Raw genomic sequence first — 24,444 nt, 5'->3', positions numbered from 1 at the left:
CTTTGATATTTCATACTGTACTTTACTCTTATTTTTCACGTAGTCATATTCTTTCTTCTGTAATTGAAATTTTCAGGAAGCTGCAGTTGAAAATCTGCCGTCTTCTGTGCAGGTTTTGCAGACTTGTAAACAGAACATTCTCATCTCAGAGAGCTGACGTGCTGCAAAGACTATGTTAATGTTATACTGCACAGTTCAGTATAACGTTTGAACTCGGAACTTGGAATGTGGCTTCAGTGCAACTGGCTCTCTGGATTTACAGGCATGCATTTAGACATGGCTAATCTGTAGACTCCACTGCACCATGGATTTAAAACAACAAACAAGGGAACAGTACAGTACTAGACGACTCCTAGGCTAGCCTACCATTTGAAACAATGCAGCATAATGAGGGGGCTTTACTTGTATACAGACATTCTTCTGGGTTTTCCATTTTCTTTTTGGATAGCTTGTGTTTATCCAGAATGACCTAGCATGTGCTGCATAACTTTACTTTCTTAGTCTGGACAAGTGAGAATGAACATTTATGTTTTAGACTTATTTTTAGTGACTGCATGACCTAACTAACAGACCAACGTTAAATATAACAAGTAACCAATAGAGAACAAAAGTCCTGACGTCAAACCCCTAGTTGATGCTTTTACCAAGAGTGAACAATTATACCACGAGCTGAACTATTGAAAGATAATTTAGTTGTGCACTTGCGTACAATGACAAAATAAAAGCATCCATCCATCCATATTGCAAGGAGTGTTAGAAGATAGTAAATGGTGCATTTATATACCACCTTTATCCAAAGTACTTTACAATGTGCTTTATATTCAACCATTCACACACCAATGGCAGAGGAAAAGGGCACCAACCTGCTCATCGGGAGCAGTTAGGGGTTCAGTGTCTTGCTCTTACACTTCGGCACTAACGCCAAAGTAGCCTACAGGGCCTAAGTGGTTAAATCTGACACTGTGCAGCATACAAGTTTAACACTTTTCCTTTTGCAGACATGGAGCATACCAGTTCCCACCCATATATATTTAAACTGTCGAGCTCTTTGCGGCGGTGGCAAGGAAACGAGCAAATTAGTTTGTTTTCTTTTGAAGTGTCCTGCCACACTGCGTCCATAAACCTCCTGCGAGCAGCAGACCCCGTAATTACACAGCCAAGACGCCCACCGCGGCCCAATAAACGACAAGATGCCATCACTTTCTGGACGTTACGACGACTCTAAGAAAACAGGCAAGCGCACAGTGGCCATGACAAGCCTTTAATGTAGGCCCATGGCGATCCCATTGCTTTGTACTGTATGCTTGTTGCTTCACCCCGACGCGTGTTGTTAAAGGACAGAAGCGCCGGTTATTGGTTGAGGTTTCTGAAGCCACTCTGCGCTATAGGGTCTGGTTAGAGAGCTGAGCCAGGGTTCAGGAGAGGATACTGGCTAGCTAATAGAAACTTTCACACTACACTGACTACAGCCTGTAGTCTACCCTCACTACAGCCTGTAGTCTACCCTCTAACTCGCATTGGTTCTCAAACGATTTCATTTCAAGGACCCCCGTAACCCTGAGAGTGCACAAATGGAACCAAATGGACCCGTAAGAGCTACCGACCTGTAAGGGTCCATTTGGAACCCTCTCAAGGGTCCCTGGACACCACTTTCAGAACGTTTTAATGTGTTCATGTTTACTCTGTTTCACAGCCAAACTGACCCTGGATGTTTGCTGTGTTTGTCTCATGAGGTTCAGAGACACAATGAAGTCAAATAAACACAGAGTTTCACATTTTCACATCTGTCATTTACACCTTAAAAAAACGGTCCTGATTGGTGCAGTGCTACAGCACAGACACAACAACTATGAAGCAATAATAGGACACAGTAATATAGGACACAACGTGTTGCGATACGACACAATGTGAGCTCGTAGATCAAGCTCGTAGGACAAAGCTGGAGGCTATCCCATTGTTTCCGTCCTTACTATCAGAGTCCTAAGAATACGCACTCTAATGATCCAAACCGTGACAGAAATTGCATGTGTGTGTGAGTGTGTGCATGTGCGTGCGTATGTGTGACTGATCCCCTGCCTGAGTGTTCCCATAGATAAATAGGATGTGACTGTGTTTTCTTAAGCAGATGAAAACAACACCGTTTTATTTCCTGTAGTGATTCTCATCAGAGGATGGGATTCAGAGAAAAAGCTCTCCCTCCCGGCCTGATGCTGTTTGTTTATGTAGGCCTGAGAGCTTCACGCATGCAACGCACACACACACACACACACACACACACACACACACAGTGGTTGGAATTGGGGATGTACTGTATTTCCTGGGCTAATGGACTCCTGGCTGCGTTTCAGTGTGTGTGCATGTATTGATGTTGGCAGACAAACAGAGCATCAGCTTCCTGTCACACCACAGGCCCTGGAACGCAGCCAGACGCTGTTTGTATGTCTGCCAGTTTAACGCTTTCAGAACTCACCGTGCGTGTGTGCGTGTGCGTGTGCGTGTGCGTGCGTGTGTGTGTGTGTGTGTGTGTGTGTGTGTGTGTGTGTGTGTGTGTGTGTGTGTGTGTGTGCGTGCGCGCACGCGTGTTTACTTGTTAGGGCCAAATGTCCCCACAAGTATAGTACAATTTGAAAATTTGACATTGCGAGGCCAATTTTCCTGGTTTTATGGTAAAAAAAAAGAAAAGAAAATACTAGTAACACAAAATAGTGTGTGTACATGTGTGTGTGCGAGGCAGCAGTACAGCAGTGGTGAAGTGGGTTGGGGAGATGTGTAGTGCGGTGGGGGGTTAATGTGCACCTGTGCACGCAAAGCCTGTGTGTGTGTGTGTGTGTGTGTGTGTGTGTGTGTGTGTGTGTGTGTGTGTGTGTGTGTGTGTGTGTGTGTGTGTGTGTGTGTGTGTGTGTTTGTGTGTTTGTGTGTTTACCTGAGAATTTGCTCACACTCTCTGCAAAGGTATTGCACGGGCGGATAATTACAGTAGCGGTTGTTCATAAATGTTTCCCTGCCACATGGGTGACGCGTGGAGGCTTGGTGGGGCCAACATGCTGTCTGAAGCCATCAAACAACTGCTTTGTAGTGAAACACAGCCTCCCTGTTGACCGCCATACAGATCTTTCAATGGCTGTCCTGAACCAGCCATGACACATGTGACATGGCTTATTAATGCCAAAGTGTGGGCAGAAAGGCTTTCAGCCAGATTCTACCATTACTGTCAACTCCACTTGGCAAGGTAATGACTACACTGAGCATTTGGGCTTTCTCAACTGGAACAAACAACACACCAGCACTGTACTTTCTGTACTTTCTGTACAACCCATTTAGATTTTCCACAATTTTGCGTTTTCTTCTAAACACACTTTTTGCTACAACTCCTACAGATTTTGTCCACAAGTCACACAAATCGGTAGACGTAATCTCTGGCCTCATATGATCAAGATGTATCAGTCAGACTGTTGTGTCCATTTCGATTGGCCGCGACTGAATTTCTTTTGCGAAACATTCTGCAAATCATGAACTGATCTGGTCTGCCCCAAATTTGAATCACGCAATTTTCACTTCCACTCATTCGGTGCGCCACAAATGCAACAAACGTCACTGTTTGTTGACAAACGTGATTAGCCAAATTAGCCACAAATGTTTTTGTGAGTCACGTGACAATGACCATCAAACAGGGTTGATACTCCTAACCGTGATGAGCGCAACATTCAATCATACCCAAATAGGAATCGCATGTTGCATTATTAGAGCGCACCAACCCCCATCGCCCGCAGCTTCCTCGTGTCCTGACGACTGTACCCCACAACTGACACAGCCCTGGATATATAGTCAATCTGGCCTGGTGGGGATCTGCACTCCGAGGAGCACACTTTTAACTTTCTCTGCATCTCATGTGGAGGGTTACAAACAGGTCTGATAGTCCAGTTCTATATGTCCTAAAAAGAAGGTTCGTTCAAATTTTCGGGGGATTAGGAAAACTATACATTTTTGGAAACTTCAGAGTATAACAAAACAGAAAATCCATGATTCCATTTGCGCAGAAGCCAATATGGTGGCCATCTTGGATGTTGCAAAATGGCAACCTTTGAATATTCGTTTTTCAATATCTCGACTTCTAGATTACGTAGGATCTGGATTCTAGTGGCTAAATCTACATTTTTAGGGTCAGGAAATCCAATGGTGCTAATTAAAAATATTTACAAATGATCAATGGCACAGATTTGGGTCATAATCCTTGATTTGATTGAAAAATGTAATATTCGTTTTTTGCACTATTTTGACTTCTAGATTACATAGGATCGTGATTCAAGTGGTTAAATCTACATTTTTCAGGAAATCCAATGGTGCTAATTAAAATCAGTGATCAATAGCACATATTTACACAACAATCTAGAATTGTAATATATGATTATCTGAAGAGACAGAGACAGATCATTTCTCTCATTGAAACAAGGTTGCGTCATTTATTTACACAAACACAATCATCATCCTCACCATCATCATTGCTGTCACTAGCCAATGTATCTTGACAGTCTTCATCATTTTGGCAGTCAGCAGTACACTGACATAGCTCCGTACCTGGTAGCCCCACTGATCTGCACGAACATCTAAGTGAAGAACAGTCTGCTTTACAGTGACATCTGACCATCTCAATGATTGCCTCTGGTGCTGGGAGGGACTCAGTTGTAACTGATTTCAGCTGGCCGTCCTTGTCCTTGTAGTAGCCATTGTTGAGTGGGTCAAGGAACTCCTGCTGAGCAATGTGTGCCTGACTCCACACTCTGGCCTGGATATGGACTCTTAGGACATGCTGCTTGAGAGCACCAAGGGTGGGTGGAAGCTTGTCCCCTTCTGCCATGTGTTTACAGAATAGATGCCATCTCAGCTCAGGGATGTTTTCAATTTTCATCCCCTTTGGTAAGTATGCAGTGCATACAAACTTAGCTACTGTAGTTAGCAGATCCTCTATCACATCACTGGTTTGAGAAAGCATCTTCAGAGCCTCGAGGACATCATCACCAGCTTTGAGGTAGCTGTTCCACGAGGTAGGTTTGCCTATCCTAGAAAATCTCCCAGTGTTGTCTGCTCCTGTAAAGGCATGAAATGCCGGCAAAGCTTTGGCTCGGTCTGCACCCAGAATTTTCCATATTGGTGCCACTTCCAAAATCCCAGATGTCAAATGTCAGTGTACTGCTGACTGCCAAAATGATGAAGACTGTCAAGATACATTGGCTAGTGACAGCAATGATGATAGTGAGGATGATGTATAGACTGGTCTAGTTTGTGTTTGTGTAAATAAATGACGCAACCTTGAGTCAATGAGTCTCTGTCTCTGTCTCTTCAGATAATCATATATTACAATTCTAGATTGTTATGTAAATATGTGCTATTGATCACTGATTTTAATTAGCACCATTGGATTTCCTGAAATTTTTAGATTTAACCACTTGAATCATGATCCTATGTAATCTAGAAGTCAAAATAGTGGAAAAACGAATATTACATTTTTAATTGTTTCCCCCCCAAAATCAAGGATTTTGACCCAAATCTGTGCCATTGATCATTTGTAAATATTTTTAATTAGCACCATTGGATTTCCTGACCCTAAAAATGTAGATTTAGCCACTAGAATCCAGATCCTACGTAATCTAGAAGTCGAGATATTGAAAAACGAATATTCAAAGGTCGCCATTTTGCAAAATCCAAGATGGCCACCATATTGGCTTCTGCGCAAATGGAATCATGGATTTTCTGATTTGTTATACTCTGAAGTTTCCAAAAATGTATAGTTTTCCTAATCCCCCGAAAATTTGAACGAAATTACATATAGAACTGGACTATGAGGTCTCTTTCCTGAGACTATGCTGTCATGGTCTGTTACATTTTAGATATACAGTAGTAGTGTACATCTCATCCTACATGCATTACTTTTCAGTTTCATTTGACTGTCAATTGCATAGCCGTAATGACATTACAGATCTTAATACAATCTTATAGCAATGATTATACTTATACTTACATACTTACAGCACCTTTAAGTGCCTTTTCAACAACTGTGAATGAATGAACTTGTCTCTATTCACCTGTTTCCTAGGCTGTGTGTTTTCCACTTCCTGTCGATTTCATTGGATATCATTGGTCATCTGACCAGTTTCATTGGATTTCATTGGATCAAATCGACAGGAAGTGGAAAACACACAGCCTAGGAAACCGGTGGATAAGATCATAATGATATGCCATGGGATCACTATAGTGATCTACATGTGATTGATTAATTACTTTCAGAGCAGTCAGCTTACAATACGCAAAGAAATTAAACCCAGTATGTGCAGATAAATAGCAAGAAAGTCTACAGTAGAGTTGAAATCAATGATTTCCAGCTGTATCAACTTTTGTGTGTGTGTGTGGGTGTGTGTGTGTGTGTGTGTGTGTGTGTGTGTGTGTGTGTGTGTGTGTGTGTGTGTGTGTGTGTGTGTGTGTGTGTGTGTGTGTGTGTGTGTGTGTGTGTGTGTTTGCGCACAGTGGGAGTGTGTGTGTGTGTGTGTGTGTGTGTTTGCGCACAGTGGGTGTGTTAGCGTAATCGGCAGAGTGCCATCCTTGTGTGCCTCGTAGTTTAGTTCAGTCGTTCTCAAAGTGTGGTCAGGGGTCCTTGTGATTTGAAATGTACTTTAAGTGTTCCCTGTGCCCCACACTTGCTTTGCGAGAGGTATTAAGATCTGTAATGTCATTACGGCTATGCAATTGACAGTCAAATTAAACTGAAAAGTAATGCATGTATAGGATGAGATGTACACAACTATATCTAAAAGGTAACAGACCCAGCAAAATGTGTTAATACAGCATCACAATCATTTTAACCCCATTATCCATATTGGGGCTGTACATCTACTCTACAAGCATGTATATCTGCCATTTTTTCCTTATTTCTTTTCATCACCTGAGATTAAAAACAAAGCTTCTCTGCCCCCACTGGATATAGACCTCTCCGGTATTACATCGTCAAGGGTGATGCAACCTCACACCTCTTTAAAATAACAGGCTCAAAATTCAACAGCCTTGAATTTAAGGTCAAACATTAACTTGTGTGGGTGTGGGCGTGTGGGGGTGACAATACTGTTAGAGGTCATAGATAGTGGGCGATGCAAGCCCCCTACTGTACTGCAGTCCCTTGCACACACAAACTATTGGCAATATTCAACAGTTATCTGGAATAGTAGATACAAAGAGCCTGTTCAGCCCCTGTATGAGTCTTTAGAGGTTTTTTACTGGTTCTTCTTAGTTTAGGCTCCTCTATTAGTTCAATATAGCACCATTTGACAAAGGTGCTTTTTGTAGAGTGTACAGACCAAATTAAAACCTATAAGAAACAGATATGTCCACTTACAGACAAGTGCGCGCACACGCACACGCACACACACACACACACACACACACACACACACACACACACACACACACACACACACACACACACAGTCTGTGTGGACACTGAGCAGAAAGCAGTCATAAATGGCCAGTGGTTTTGGAATGCAGACCTTTGTTGAACACACAGAAATTGTACTCCAATATTTAATCCTTGGTTATTAAAGTGTCTGCCTGGCCAATAAAGCCAAACAGACTCCGTAGTATGACGTGTTGCTTAAAGCTTAAACATCAGTTCATGACGGTAAGCGAGATGTCGTGCTATGGATTATAAATGAAAGCTGCAATCCATAACTTGTAATGAATTTTTGTGCATGGTAGAGAAGTGGTTCTCAAACCTTTTCACATCAAGGACCCCCAATTACTTGTCCACTGACCAGCATTAATTCATCATGAATTCCCTGTAATTCATCAGTAATTAACATCATTAGTTAATCATTAGTTAAGCAAAGTTACTTAATACATGAATTACAAGGAATTCATGATGAATTTATCAATGAATGCTTAATGAATGCTTAATTAACGCTTAAATAACGTATTAAGTAATCATAAATTAAGCGTTAAATACAGGTACCTTATGAGCAAGTGTTACCGATTTCCCTTGCCCAAATGAGCTTTCCCCCCCGGGTTCAGAGACCGGGTAGGACCCAACTCAACTCAGACTTTATTTATAAAGCACATTTAAAACGACTGTGGTCGACTAAAGTGCTGTACAAGTTAAAAATCTAAAAAAAACAACAGAATACATTTTAAACGAGAAAATAACTGGTGTAAATCTTATGGATTGCAGCCTTAAGCTTTATGTCTATACAGTAAACTTCGCCCAGCTTAGCCTGTCTTTACAGTTTGTTGGAATATTGTCTGTTTCTTGTTTTGTGCTGCTGTCTGTCTTGGCCAGGACTCCGTTGTAAAAGAGATGTTTAATCTCAATGGGACCTATCCTTGTTACATGAAGGTTACATGTAAAATAAAAAATAATAAGAAAACAGTTTTATATGTCTCTTAAAAGTGCACAGTGATGAAGCTATAACTCTGGACTTCTATTGTGTGGAAGAAGTGCTTAAATGTGTGTGTGTGTGTGTGTGTGTGTGTGTGTGTGTGTGTGTGTGTGTGTGTGTGTGTGTGTGTGTGTGTGTGTGTGTGTGTGTGTGTGTGTGTGTGTGTGTGTGTGTGTGTGTGTGTGTGTGTCCATACGCCCACGATAGTGCTAGTGTGTGATGATCAGAATCTAGAAACCCCAGCAGACCACATCAAAACCACCATCAGGCACATGCACATCACAAGCACACAGGCACACGCACACCCTCAAGCCGAAAATAGCAGATCTACAAGTTCACAACACGTTCCACTGCGACACATTGTGAGCTAAATTAATAATACATTTAGGCTACATGTGTTTGACATAATGCGGATTTCAGTGCATCCAGAATGAGTGTAAAATTGTGTTAAAGGATCTACACTATGAATTAAAAAATATATAATAATATTTAATATCATATTTTTTATGTCCCTCAAACGTTTTTCAAAAGGTTTGAGCCTAAATCAAGCCTCAGATATACTCATTCCAACTAACTTCTCTATGGCTTATAAAGCACTTTCACCTGCAATACCACATTGTCCTGTTTGGCACGGGGCGCTATTGAGCCAGTTTGTATGCATGTTATCTCCTGGTTCTGTGTGGAAAAAGTTTTTGTTGGAACTGAAAAACGGGAGGGATTGTACCCTGACGTGACGTCACGTCAGGGTGCAAATCAGTTTGGCCTGTTTTGAGACCAATTTACAGAAAACCCCAGATTTGCTGTGAAAGCCTGAGTGTTCAAACTGGGGTATTTTGGGGGATAGAAGAGAGGTAGGGGAGACCAAAAACACACAAAAAATAAGAAAAAGTTAAAATTCATGGTGTAGTCCCTTTAATGTTGTATTGCATTATGATGAGATGTTCTTATTAAAGAACATCCCAAAACAACATCATGCATCATAGATGGGAGGGACAACCCGCTTGATCATGTTTCTACAGGATGCATGTGGCAGCGTGCCTGACGGGCCTAAATATGACACACCATTGACTACATGGTATTTAGCAACGGGCTGGTAGAGATTATTCTCTGATCTTAGCCACATGAACCCTAGCGTCCCTTTTGGTATGTCATAATAGGTGATAGTGGCCCAAACCAGCTGATGCACAAGCTCACAACACGTCGTAATGACACGCTGGGAGCTTGTAGATCGTCTATTTTCGGCAAATATATTTGGTCTAGAGGGGAGAGAAGTAATGGTGCCAAGTATAGACTCCTGGGGGACCCCGGTAGTATATAATGTAGGGTTTAAATGGTTAACAGAGTCAAAACTGCCTGTCTGTCTGTCTGTCTGTCTGTCTGTCTGTCTGTCTGTCTGTCTGTCTGTCTGTCTGTGTATCCATATCTAACCATCTATCCAACTATCAGAGCTATGGATGAGTTTGTGCATGCAACACTGCCAATACAAATAGAGACTTGTTTGTGTTGACTGACGAGGTGGAAAGTGATTGAAATGTTCCTGTAGCATTTGGGTGTCGCAAAAGCACTGCTTTGTTTGGAAGCTTTGAATTCACGCACGCAGTTTCAAATCCATGGTGCTCTGTAATATCAAAGAGAGCCATCTAGTTACCATACAATTTCAACAATAGGAATGGTTTCGAGCTTGCTGTCAAACGCATGTCTTGTTGAAATCCGTGCATGGTTTTGCAGCGCATTTTCAAATTCAGGATTATGATTTTTTTTTTGCCATATCAATTATACACACATGCACAGTGCATTTAATGTCTACAGTACATTGCTTATCGGAATCTAATTGGACTTAGATAAACTGATACCTCACTAGCTTGCCCCCAGGGATGCAAACAAGTTGACAACACGCTCCCTCAGATCCACTGAAGGAGCCCTGTGTGAGTGGCATCCTCACATTTTCTTTTGATAAATCTATTGTTATTTTAGTGTTGTTGATGATATGTATTGTCTTGCTGTCATGATGATTAATCAATCACATTATTAGACTAAAACATAAATGTGTTTGTAGCTTTGGTCATAAGACATAAGGTTTGAGCTGAGGACATTGAAAATAGGACTAATATTTAGTCTACACTCGCGGAAACATATTTTGGGCATGTCATTATTAATAGGTGAAAAGTTTCAAAATATCTACAAGCTCACAATGCGTGTGTGCGTGCATGCATGTGTGTGCGTGCGCGTGTGCGTGTGCGTGTGCTTGCGCACAGTGGGTGGGTTGGCGTAATCGGCACAGGGCCATCCTCGTGTGTGTTTATGTGCAACCATATGATACACTGCACATGCATGCACACACGAACGCACGCACGCACGTACGCACACGCACAGTCGCACACGCACACGCACACGCACACGCACACACACACACACACAGAGACGTCAGGAGGGGTGAGTAGGGGAGTACATGTCTCAGTGACAAATTGGACATGGAAAGACACGCCTTTACCATAATATGTATACCAAACACAGCTTAGGCCAGCTCAGCCAAATACTAAACTATGCAATTAGTTTAACCCTGAGAGTGGGTTCGTTTTGTTTTACTGTCGACACTGAGGATTTTGCATTGTAGCCTACTGTTCTGCACTGAGGGGAAATTAAAGCACATAAAAAATAAAAATAAAAACCTGATGAGAATCCTGTCCTTGTAGTCTCACAACGTAACTCCAGCAGAATACACCCAGAATTGTCTCCAGCTTGTCCCCATTATGTCCCCAGCCTGGCTGTGTTTGTTGACCTGCTCTGTTTGTGTAAATGCATGTTCCAGTAAGTCATCCTATAACTACACAGTCCTGATAATCATTACAATGTTCAACGATCCCTGAAACTGGACTTTGTTTATCAGTCTCAGCGGGGCGTTACAGCACAGGAGGGCCAGGGTTCCAGGAAAGTGGTCCAGTTAACCACTTATTTGTTGATACTTTGTTGTATGATGGTAAAAATTGCTATTTTTGCCATTTTTGAAAATTTCAAAAAGAAATCTGAAAATGTTTGCCTATAAATGACATGCCAAAAATAGTTGTAGATTATACTTTTTCAACTGCTGTTTGCATGCAAAAACTGGTGGTTTGTTACAGTTGTTTGTATTCAATGTATGGATGTAACATAGTATGTTTTGGCCTACTGGTAGAGTGCACAGTTTTGTGAGATTAGCTCCACACAAACTGGCAGACAGACAGACAGACAGACAGACAGACAGACAGACAGACAGACAGACAGACAGACAGACAGACAGACGCTAGCCTCTAACAAAACCACACTGTAAAACGGTTGAGAATCGCTGGTGTAGGACACACTGCTACAGTATGTCTGTATAATGTATAACCACAGCAACATGCAAACCCATCCACACACACACACACACACACACACACACACACACACACAGTTGTACACAGTATACTCACACAATGGCCACAAACCCCACCCACCCATTCCCTCAAGGAATCTTACACATTGTCGTATTGCACATGTTGCTATTTCATTAGAATAACAGGGAGAGTGACAATTGCATGTGCAGGGAGTCTGAAACTGTGTGTGTGTGTGTGTGTGTGTGGTGTGTGTGTGTGTGTGTGTGTGTGTGTGTGTGTGTGTGTGTGTGTGTGTGTGTATTCACTGTGCATGTGCATTCATTCACTTAGCCAATTAAGCCGGATTTACTTAGTTTGGAATTTGTAGGTCAGCTATTTTCGTTGCGTACCACCACGTCAAGAAGTATATCCCCAAGCCCTTTACTTTACTCAGATGTGGCCAGTGCCTTGGTCACACTGTTAATCCTACATAAAATTATCTAGACTCTAGGCAATTTTATATAGAACCCACCGTCCACCCACCCTCTAGGCCCTAGAGGGTGGGTGGATGGTGGACGTCACAAGCGTAACATGGAGACATGCAAGGCGCACCGTTGCTCCGATCCACATGAAACCTGGCACAAACACTGTTTAGGGGCCTGCCATGACAATAGTCCCACCAGTGACCCCCGGGGGCCACAGGCACACTGTTTCTCCAGTCCGCACCACACATGGCACAAACAGTGTTCAGGGGTCTGCCTCTGACATGACAATAGTCACAAAAGAGCCCACAAGCAGTCAAGCACACTGTTGCTCCATCCGCACCAAACTTGGCACAAACACGGTTCAGGGGTCTGCCATGACAATAGTCACACCAAAAAACATAAATAGCACACATACAGTATGGGCCACTACAGCAGTGTTACAGCAGTGTTTAGCATTTCAAATGGCCATAACTGGTGCCCATTGCTCTGATCAGCAACATAGGGCTGGATTTGAAGACTGAATAGCAGCCTGAACATCTTCCGCAGTTGACTCACCTTTTGTCCAGGTGGTCCGACCTTTCCAGATGCACCCGGCGGCCCTGGCTTCCCCTGGAAAACAAAGACCTCTTTAGACACAAAACAGAGCAGAACCACAACAAAGTCAGGGGCAGAACCTTCTCCTCACAACAGTCAACATCATTATTACACAGTACACGTAGTTATCATCTTCAAACTCTTCAAACTGTTCTATCCAGAACTCTATTATTCAGAGCTTCATATAATCAAAGGTCAAATGGTCAAATTTCATGACATCTTATGGCACACAGTAGTCTCTAGTCATGATTCTGTAAGATACAATAAATAAACAGTTATAATAATAAATCTGTGTCTATAGTACATTTCATATGAGGTACAAAAACATCCAGTTACATCCCTCGGACGTTGTCGTTTTACATTTCTAGATTTAGTCTTGTCTACAGTAGATGTTTACACTTTGTTTACAAAGCAGAGCATGATAGTAATCTAGTATAGTTATTACAGTATCTATTACTTGTTCAGTGTTTACCTGTGAACCCAACACTGAATACTAAATGTTCTTGAGATGGGAAAAGTAGGTTTATAGATATTTCATGTAAGTCATATGACTATGTGTTGAGGTTGTGAGAGTAGTAATGACCATGGCTCATGGAATGACATAGTACAATTCAAGACACACTGAACAATGAGCATTGAAGCCTGATTTCTACTTTGTCACACAACTGTGACTTGATCAAAATGACAACTATAGCACGTGTTTTTTGCAAATCTTTGAACGACAGCCATGCGATGCTGACTAATACCCAGGTTAGACAGCACATGTGATGGTGACATAGCACATAGCACAAAGAACTGTCTTATACCGTACCATGGGTCCAACCGGGCCTAGAGGACCCATGTGGCCTTTGACACCAGTAGCACCCTGTACAGAATGAGCAAAACAATGGACACCAGATAAAAAACAACAGCAAAAAGTGTTAAAAGGGTAAAGCACAAGGAATGAACATACAGCGTTAGATGTGAAAAGGTACAATATAATCTTATATAGTAATCTATCTATATGCCAATTCATATAGTATAATTGTAACATTTTAATGCTGTAAAACATTTTAGTTTTACAGCATTACAAATATATTTGATTTGATATTATTAGATTTTTATCATGTTATTCATTGGGTTTCTTTTATTCTATTTTTTTCCCAGTTAAAAACACAAACGCATGCTGTCCTCCTGAGTGGACAGGTCAATAACTCCTTGAAAAATTGTTTAAAAAAAACTTTTTTTAATTCATGTGTGAATGGGTTAATATTACTCAGTCATTAGACACATCACACCAACATACTTCAAAATGTCATGTAAAGATCTAGATCATAATACTGTAAATATGAAAGTGTTTTTTTTTAATACAGCCTGGAGTCATGTCAGTGTACATATGTCCTTACCTTCTTCCCAGGCATTCCAACTGCACCTAGGTTCATCCGTGAGGCAATCTGTATCACACAACAGACCATGTGTCAGCCTTTGTTTTTTTATATACGTGTGGAAAAATCATATGTCCAAAACTGTGACTTTTCAGGATTCAAATAAAAAAGATTCCAAAATAGCAAAAGTAGCAGATCTACAAGCTCAAGCTTGTGGATCTGCTACTTTTGATGCTTTGGTGTGACGCTGTAGTATGATCAATATCTGACCAGGAGTATCTGAGTACTGGGGTTGAGTTGACTGCCACTGCTATGGGCAGACAACTCTTCTGCTTCCTGGACTTTCAGTCCCAGAGGTCTCACATGTCCTGGACACGTGACAGGAAGCAGATGGAGTCCAGATGACATTAAGAATGAGACAAATATGAATGCATATGCATTCATGAATGGAACTGTTCTGTTCTGTTCTGTTCTGTTCTGTTCTGTTCTGTTTGGACACTGTGTTCAGTGTCATTCAAGTAATTGAAACGTATAATTCCCATTTTATTAAGCGCTATTTAAACGTTTTGTCAGATCAAGTTAAAAGCCAATTCAGATCAAAAAGTTGAAAGAAGATGAAACCGCCAGGTTGAATTGCTGTCACGGTCCGCTCCTCAGCCCTTGGACTTGTGTTCATTAGTTTTTGGACTTTTACTTGTATTCCTGTTCTGTTTTGATCTTCTAGTCCTGTGTAGTGTGTAGCCTTGATGTTCTGTATCTTATTGTTTCCTGTTTTCATTAGTGTTCTGTACGTTGTCCTGTGTCTTGTCTAACCAGTCCTGTGATTTGCCAGTGTTCACCTGTGTCCTCTTAGTCCCCGCCTACTAGCCTATCCCAGTGTTGATTGTCTGTTGAGTATCACCTGTGTCTAGTTAGTCCTTGTCTATTTATATGCCCCTGTGTTTTCATTTCCTGGTCAGACCGTTGTTTAGTGTTAATGTGTGTACTACTGTATGTTAGAGTTTGGGCTTCAAGCCATCTGCATTATCCTCAGTTTTTGTTCTTGCTTTGCCTGCCCCATTATATGGGTTGCCTCAGTTTGTGTAATAAACCTTCTGAATCTAGATCCTTGCCCGTTTTGTCCTTGCCCTCTGAACTCACCCTGACAATTGCAGTCAATTAAGAATAAAAATGTTAGCATGTTGGCCAGTTATGGCCAAATGTTAGCATGAGACATTGTTGAAACAGTTACCCGCCGTGTTTCAGTACTCCTTGTTACAATGTGTATAGTGTTTCGTCTCACTATGATTCTGATCAGGGAAGTTTGAGATTGTTTACAATGTGGCCTGTGTTTTCATCCCGTCTCTGTGTTCAATGTTTTAACTGGCCTTACTACATAACTAATGACCAAATAAAAGTGTCTCACCTTGGGTCCTGGGGGTCCTGGTTCGCCTGCCAAGCCTGACTCTCCTCTCTCTCCCTGGGTACAAGGAAGGACCATGTCAAGACAGTAGTACCAGTAAAGGTGTCTATTAGACACCAGCTTTTGGTGACACAGACATTGTTCGTGCCTGCGTTGTTCAATCAATCGCAGTGGAAAAGCCACGCCCAACTGTTAAATTGCCCAGTGTGACAGGGCTGATAAGCACGATTTTACCTCAGTTACATCGCACAGTCCGACATGTAACAAACGTAAAACACGTCAAAGATCGCAGTCAGTAGAAAGTAGAAGCCAGGCTAGTAGGTTGTCCATTAAGGCCCTTGCCTAGCTGTGACACCTCAATCAATAAGGGACTTATACCTTGCCACCGCCTAGGCCGGGCTCTCCTCTCAGTCCAGGTGGGCCAAACTCGCCCTGTCCAACCAAAGAGAGACAGCAGTGAAAACCATGTAACAGCAAATTGCAGATTTCTTCCCGTTGTACTGTGCCTGACACACACATTGTATAGCTGCAATTCCTGCTATATAGTTACACCACAAGGGGGAGCTGTAGTCAAACAGTGTCGTTATGGTTAATTTACATGTGAAGGTGGTGCTTAAGTGTCATGATGAGTCAGACCCAAGAAAACAAAAAAAAGAAAGACATGCCATCTCCGGTTTACTTCACGTATCTGTGTGAAGTAGGTGGCCGTCTATTTAGGAGACCGGACGCAGGTTGGAGTCTATTATTTCCAATGGAAGAGTGAACGTGAAAACAGCTTCTGAACCATTCTTTAGCCCGATGGTCACTGAACTAAATATTGGACCCAATCGCAACAAGCCACACAATCTTCCCAAGATTTTCATACTAAAATGGCATTTTTTCAGAGAGACAAATCAGGAGAAAATCTACAGTTTTTGTACAGTATACCGTCAATGGGTTGCAGTCAAAAATGTGAGTTATGCCTTTAAGTAAGTGTGGTTGGAGCCAGGTGCCGTCACTACGTGCTGCTGTAAGTCACAATAGGAGAGTTGGCTAACGTTGCTTCTAGTGAACAAAGTTGGCCTCTTTTGTTTTAACACTGCAGGTGAGATTTATATCCTACCCACAGTACCCAGGATCTAAGGTGGAAAGCCTGTCTGGGCCAGGGAGATATTATGCTTTGAGCTTTATGCAATACCTTTTGCCAACCAATAGGTGTCCTTCCCGACAAAAGTATATCTAAAATTCTCAATAGAAGAGCAGGGAGACCTCTTCCAACCAGTTGTTCTAGTTATTGTATTAACATACTCTACTATACAGATGAAATAATGTTTAATTCACAAGTAATGGATTGTAACTTTAATATTGTGTATTTTTTCTTTAGTTTCCCGTTTTACAGAAGTACTTGTCACAACATAATAATTGGTACACAATGCAGTCAGGTATCATTTCATGGTAATGTTTGGTGTGTATGTTTGTAGAGAGAATGTTGTTCCATTGTTAACATAGAATACTGTACTGTATGCACATACAGTACATCCATACAGGCAGTGTGTCTCCCAGCAAAAACATCTTGAGAATGTACCATTCTCAGCATAACTTTCCAAAGGAACAGTTATGTTACAGTTATATTAGATTATGACAGTCCACCTTTTGAAAAACGTAAGCGGAAGGAACATAACCACATCAAACAGATTATGAAAGGTTATTTCAAACCGCTTCCTCGGCTATAGTTTATCCTTGTTGAAGTGGTTACATTTGGCATTTTATTCTGAGTATTAGTGGAATAAACAGAGCTAGAGTCGCAGCAATGTGGTGCCAGCTCATTTTAGCTTATGGAATGATGAAGAGGAAACTTGTCACCTTTTCCCCTGGCTCTCCAGGTGCTCCAAATTCTCCAGACTTCCCCTGCTTGCCCTGGGGATAGCAGACAGACAGAATGAACACAGTACACATCACAACTTGGATGTTGGCAGATTTTTTTAGACTAGACTAGAGGCTGCTCAGAGGTTTCCCTCTGAGCAGAAGCATTTTGTCACCACAATGTCACAACACTGGTGGTCTGTTGGCATTCTGACATGGATGTTACTGAAGCTCTAAAGGTGTAGAAAATGTCATCTCAAAGGTACTGTAGATATTCTTGCGATAAGTTGCATGAATTCTGGGGGCCTGTCGAAGATTGTTGAAGTTGAAGATAGCACGGTAGCAGAAAATGAGGTCCTGAACACGTGTTACATCCTGCCAATGAAATGTCCTCACTGTCAGGTGAAAAGAAGATACTGATGATATGCATATCTGAGGAGACGTGGTAATGTATTACCCCCACCAAGACCAACCAGTAGGGGTCAGCAGGGCACGCGGGCTGACCCCTACTGGGACGCGGGCAAGATGGGGAATTGGGAATTGGCATGATGACTACACTAGGAGAAAATTAATAATGGGAAAAGATAATGGGTAAAAAACTCATGATGGGTACTTACAGGCTTTCCGTCAGGGCCTGGTAGTCCTTGCTGTCCTATCTCCCCTCGGAGACCCTGTAGCATCAAAACAGCCAATCACATCAGAATACATGCCATGGATCCTTCTTTGTGTTAATAATAAAAGTTGCAGCTCTATAGAGTTATCCACAACATAGCTTTTACTACGTAAGCCCTATATACTATGATGAAAGTTTTGAAAAGTTTTGAATAGTTTTAAAAAGAAAGCAAGAAAGCAAGCATGCAAGAAACAAACAGACAAATAAACAAACATACATTTTGGAAACTTCTCGCCTATAATGTCCAAAAAAGGGGTAAAAAAAGGCCGAAAATAGGGATGTCAGGTTGAAAGGGATTTGATTGATTGATTGATTGATTGATTGATTGATTGATTGATTGATTGAATACTTTGTTAGCAGGTTTGTTAACAGTACAGGTAGTACAGTCAGAGGTTATGCTAAAAGGATAATGACACGCAATATGCCAAGAGATGGTCACAAATGTATCCTCTAAAGACCAGTGGTCATCAACATGTCTGTACACGGACAAATGTGTCCATGGCAAGACTTCTCAATGTCTGTGGAAAATCTTTGATTAAAAAAATATACATAGCCATTTTTTAGCATACAGTATATACTACATATATACTTGTTGCCATTCTCCAGATTTAATCAAAGCAGAAATACTATCGTTTTAAAATGTGTAGCACATTGGCATATAGACACTATGGCACATTAGGAGTCCGCTAGCATATATTTAGGGCTAGGTCGAAAATGTCCATCGCAAACAGGCATGATAATGACCCCCGCTAAAGACATGTGGCTTTCTCCCTCTAATTAGTACTGTAGATGGCCCAGAGATGGCTGGCAAACTGATTCATTGGGCTGAGTCACTGGTATAAACAGGGGGCAGGGATTGGTAACAACATGGAAACAAAGAAGCCAATTAATTTCCCCTGACAAAAGAAAAAAAACGTTTCATTAACAACAGTTCAAGTCCTTTATAAACTCATGGTGGTCTCCACCATTGAAAATGAATTGGAAAGGTTATTTGGGGGCTGGAGGACTGCATTACTGCCACTGAATGACTGGTTTCCGCATTCAGGGGTGTCGTGCCAATCTCTGACCCCCTACAAACTGTTTGAGAATGGCTGCACCGGAGCGTAAAGATTTACATTAGATAGAGGTGGTCTGGAAAATCTGGTCCTTCCTAACTGATGGATAAGGAGGGGGGCTGCTGAGATTGTTTCCCCACATCCTCAGTGTGTGTGTGTGTGTGTGTGTGTGTGTGTGTGTGTGTGTGTGTGTGTGTGTGTGTGTGTGTGTGTGTGTGTGTGTGTGTGTGTGTGTGTGTGTGTGTGTGTGTGTGTGTGTGTGTGGGAGGGTCCTGTGTGATTTGTTTCCTTCACATGTGGCTTTGTTTTGTTGTTGACCTGGGTGGACTGCACATGAGCACACAGCAGTGTGGTGGGCGGGCCACCTGATTGGAGGACTGATAGTTAAGTCCGAGAGCCAAGCCGAAAGAACATTTTAATGTCCTTCCTATATATATATATATACAGTATATATACAGACACACACACACACACACACACACACACACACACACACACACACACACACACACACACACACACACACACACACACACACACACACACACACACACACGTAAAAACAGTTGCACTCAAAACAAGAACAATTTAACTGGTAACTAATATTTCAAGTGGTAAAGGCCACGTTCAATGACTACTTCAGTCTCAAAATGATTCAGCCCCTTCATGCCTTCATGACAAGCGTCTTTAGTACTGAGTAGAGCAACCACTTGCTGTTATGACCTTCTGCATAGCTAGACACCAGCTTCTGGCAGTGTTCCTGAGAAATCTCAGCCCTTTCCTCACATGTGCAATGGCCTCCAGCAATTTCACAAATATTCTTGGGCTTGCAGCCGCCTTCTTCAAATCCCACCAGAGATTTTCTATGGGGTTCAAGTCAGGAGACTGTGACGGCCACTCTAGAATCTTCCAGGACCATCTACAGTTAGAAGCACATTTTGCAAGTTCAAAGTTAAAGGAACAAGCGGCTACACTTCCTGGACGTGGCAAAAAGAGGAAGCTATCAACAGCTGGCACCAGATTTGTGAGGAGACAGGTGGTCAGAAACCCTCAAGTTACTACAAAAGACCTGCAGCAAGACAATGGAATCCGATTTTTACAAATCCGACTTGAGCCACATCCAGAGGTGGTTTCAAATCTGATTCTAATCTGATTTCTAAAGATGTGTCTCAGTCTGAACGCAGTAACCTGATCTAACCACCCAAGTCGCATATCAAACTGTCCAAAACGTCACTTGCAGCGCGACCCGAGCACCACTGACGTCATTACAAAGCGCTAGGGGTGTAATGAAAACAAAACAATAGTGCAGCATAAGTTTTACAGAATAAATGGCGAACAGCATTCAGTGGACAGACGGAGAAATTCAATGTCTCCTTGCACTTTGCCTCAGTACAAGCGAAACTTGTAGGAATGTGCAGGAACAAGGCAATATATGAAGACATATCTCACGGCATGGCAGAAAATTGGTTCACCAGGTCCTATCTGCAGTGTCAGAGTAAAATAAAGAATTTTAAGAACACATAATGAGAGAAAAGTCATGTTACCACGGTTACTACGTGGTATGTTACTAGTACGTCATTACCACGGCAACCAAAGCAGATATGTGACGCAGGGCGGCTTCGGGTTGACGTTGTTTAAATCAGTCTGAACACACAGATCTGTGACAGATCAGTTGCAAATGCAGTGTGAATAGTCGGGCCAAAAGATCAGATTTGAGAAATAAATCGGATTTGACTGGATGTGACTGCAGTCTAAACCCCTTGGTGGCAACAGACACTAAGGCTTCAGTTTGCAAGGTGCATGCTAAATTCTGAAGGGTTCCATGCCCAAACTCCAAGATGTACACCACTACTGACATAAAAGCACAGGAAAAGTAATAAATAACATATAAATAAGCCAAAGAATTTGGGGAATTTTGTTCCCCGGAGCAATGAAACAAAAGTGAAACGTTTTGGGCCTATGGATATGGACTGTATCATCTGTATGCCCGGAGGAGGAAGAATGAAGCATATGCTGAAAAGAACACCTTGGCTACAGTAAAGCATTGGGGTGGCTCAGTGATGCTCTGGGGCTGTTTGGCTTCCTCTGTCACTGGAAACCTGCAGCGTGTGGAAGGCAAGATGGATTCAATCAAAGTATCAGGAAATCCTAGGAGAAAATGTCATGCCGTCTTTGAGCTGAGGCTTGGGCGTCATTGGACCTTCAGAGGAAGTCCTGGAATACCCTCGAGATGGCATTCGCAGTCTCCTGACTTGAACCCCTCGGAAAATCTCTGGTGGGATTTGAAGAAGGCTGTTGCCAAACGTAAACCCATGAATATTAGTGAAGTGGAGGCCTGAGGAATGGGCTAAGATTCCCCAGGAACACTGCCTGAAGCTGGTATCTGGCTATGCACCATGTTTGCAGCAGGTCATATCAGGCAAAAGGGGGCTCAACTAAATACTAAAGATGCTTCTCATGAAGGGGCTGAATAATTCGGACTCAGGGGTCATATTGTGCATATTATGAGAGAACCAGTGATTTCCTTTTTGATTACAGATTTTAGAACAGGTTTGTTTTGAAAATTGGAGGCCCAGGTGTGTGTGTGTGTGTGTGTGTGTGTGTGTGTGTGTGTGTGTGTGTGTGTGTGTGTGTGTGTGTGTGTGTGTGTGTGTGTGTGTGTGTGTGTGTGTGTGTGTGTGTGTGTGTGTGTGTGTGTGTGTGTGTGTGTGTGTGTGTGTGTGTGTGTGTGTGTGTGTGTGTGTGTGTCAGGGTGGATACCATTGGTCCTGGAGGACCAGGGGGCCCTTGCGGTCCGGTCTTGCAGTCACATTCCTCTTCCTCCACGGTAGCTGTTCGGTTCAGGGGACACTGAGGACACACAGACACATGGATTCGTACAATGTAACATTATGCGCATGACTTTTTCCCCCGGCATTGTCTGCATTTTGGTTTGACGCCAGAAAATATATCCAGTGAAATCAGTACTAATGAAATGAGCAGAACAAACACAATGAAATCCATGTGAAAGTAAAGCTCTCCATTGAAACTGTTGAAATTCTCAGAAACAGTATTTTGATTATGTGACAGCAAAAAAATTCCATTTCAATGAAAACTAATGTAATGTTTCTCAAATAGTGTTGGTAATTTTTTGCCATTTACACCAATGCCAGGGTGAAACAGCAATCAATCAGCGGTATTACAGCTGAACTGTAAACGGATGACAATTTTGATCTGTATATTGGACAATATCAGAATATCCCAGGTAGCTCACCAAGTTGTCATAAATGCTGTTTGTATCCACCAGCCCATGAACAAAATGCAAAAATTCTCAATGCTGAGAGGATATTGACGTTCATGTAAATGTTCCCACTGGCAGGCATTGCACGTCATCGTATCTTCAGAATTCCTGGCTTTGTGAAATATCTTCACCAGACAGTCACTGAAGTGATGTGGCAGGCATTATGTTATGTGTGGCATGACCTATTAACTGTAAAGCTTTTTAATAGTTTTGTTTATGTCTCAACACAGCCTGCAATCTAAATGGCCCATAAGTGACAATAAAGATTTTAAATTAGTTTAATAACTTCAGTCACGCCATATTCAACCACATTTATTTTTTCCATATGTGCCATGAGAGACTGTTGCCGTGCTAATAATGTCAGGCACTAATAGGCTAAACTAATGGCATGGAGGAAGAGTTGTAGTGTATGTGTTAACACTCACCCTCTCATCGTCCTGTAAATGAGAGAATGAGAATGAGAAAGAGAGAGAGAGTGAGAGAGAGAGAGAGAGAGAGAGAGAGAGAGAGAGAGAGAGAGAGAGAGAGAGAGAGAGAGAGAGAGAGAGAGAGAGAGGTTCACATGAGACAATAGTTTCATGCATTGTTCTTTGCATAAAATACCCACACAAATCTACATTTTGAAGCTGTTCTCTTATATCAATTGTGTCAGTTTCAAAAATCATAATTGTGTGTTGAGATTATCTTGTTGGAATAAAGCATTAGCCTTTGTTTCTAGCCTCATCATATTTTAATACATATATAAAAAAAATCAATTTGAAATCTGCAGTGAGATGTCATGGTTGAGGGTTGACGTGCAGAAAGACGTCTTTTCTGTACGTCTTTTTTTGTTATAATGGTAATGGAGGGACTTACCACTGAGTAGATCTCACACGCTGTCTCTCTTTCACTCTGATGTGGGTCGCAGTACAAGCGTAACTTCTGAAGGTCCACCTGAGATTAAAAAAATATATGATTCATGATATACCAAATTAAGATATTTGTTGAGTTTATAAGGTAAGCTGCAGAGAATAAAGAAGGCAGACAAATGTACCTGTAATACAGTATTTGTCTAGTATATCATTTCCTAGAGGCTAATAATACACATATGCTCTGGCGAAAAGTGGTATGAACATATCTTTCCACAAAAATAATGTATAATCAACTGTAAATTGGGGGAATTTAGCTTTTCAGTTGTTTTGTTTGTGCATGTATTCAATGCAAATTCTACTATTTACATGACCTCACAACAACTTTGCACTCTTCCCATTGCTTTTAGACAAATAATTAAAAATCTGATTCCTGTTTCATTGGCGTGACTTGTTGTAAATTGTGGCTGCCAATGGCTTCCGTAAAACATTTTACACGACATGCAAACGCCTTATTAGTGGTTTCATTAAGCTTTGTGTAGATACACTGCAGTGACTTTGGTTATTTTACAATGCTATGGTTACACACACACACACACACACACACACACACACACACACACACACACACACACACACACACACACACACACACACACACACACACACACACACACACACACACACACACACACACACACACAGTTTTCAGTAGTTTGTTGATAAATGTATCGTATCTACAAATCACACTAAAATCATCACGTGAACAATGATAGGCTAATTCCACCCTGTTTGTACATTTGAGTTTAATATCGGACAATCCCAAGGTTCTTGTCAAATATTGGCATTACTGTTCCAGTGGAAGCTTGTTACCATTATGAAGCAATGCTAATGGAAATTGCAATTACTTCATGGAATTGGAAATGCTAACAAGCTTCCGCTGGGCTTTTCTCAGTTACCATAGCGTCAATTCAAAAATGGGTTTAAACTATTTGATATTTGATTTGGTGTGCGATTTCAAACCCAAATGTAACTAGAAAGACCTCATCACAACCAGTCGCTGTTTACATCCGTGTCTGTCCAGACTCATAGTGAATGAAGACTTTGATCTCTTTACCAAAAATAGCCGAGTTACAAGCTCACAGCGCGCCA

At 41.7% G+C, this 24,444-nt stretch overlaps 1 protein-coding gene across 1 annotated transcript in view; it reads right to left on the bottom strand.

Moving 5' to 3' along the window:
* The window catches only part of LOC308076997 (uncharacterized protein), a 61,181-nt gene that overhangs the window by 17,524 nt on the left and 19,213 nt on the right, over positions 1 to 24,444 (bottom strand). The window contains exons 10-19 of the mRNA XM_080417526.1: positions 23,300 to 23,377; positions 22,870 to 22,881; positions 21,925 to 22,014; positions 18,054 to 18,107; positions 17,437 to 17,490; positions 15,973 to 16,026; positions 15,598 to 15,651; positions 14,214 to 14,261; positions 13,640 to 13,693; positions 12,790 to 12,843 (exon numbers count right to left, since the gene is read on the bottom strand). Of these exons, the coding sequence (XP_080273652.1) occupies positions 12,790 to 12,843; positions 13,640 to 13,693; positions 14,214 to 14,261; positions 15,598 to 15,651; positions 15,973 to 16,026; positions 17,437 to 17,490; positions 18,054 to 18,107; positions 21,925 to 22,014; positions 22,870 to 22,881; positions 23,300 to 23,377 (552 nt within the window). The remainder of the gene's footprint in view (positions 1 to 12,789; positions 12,844 to 13,639; positions 13,694 to 14,213; positions 14,262 to 15,597; positions 15,652 to 15,972; positions 16,027 to 17,436; positions 17,491 to 18,053; positions 18,108 to 21,924; positions 22,015 to 22,869; positions 22,882 to 23,299; positions 23,378 to 24,444) is intronic.

Source organism: Gymnoscopelus braueri (assembly GCF_963280865.1).
Source record: "Gymnoscopelus braueri genome assembly, chromosome: 21".
NCBI lineage: Eukaryota > Metazoa > Chordata > Actinopteri > Myctophiformes > Myctophidae > Gymnoscopelus > Gymnoscopelus braueri.
Note: the sequence above shows the minus strand (reverse complement) of the source record. Positions and strands in the feature narration are given on the sequence as shown.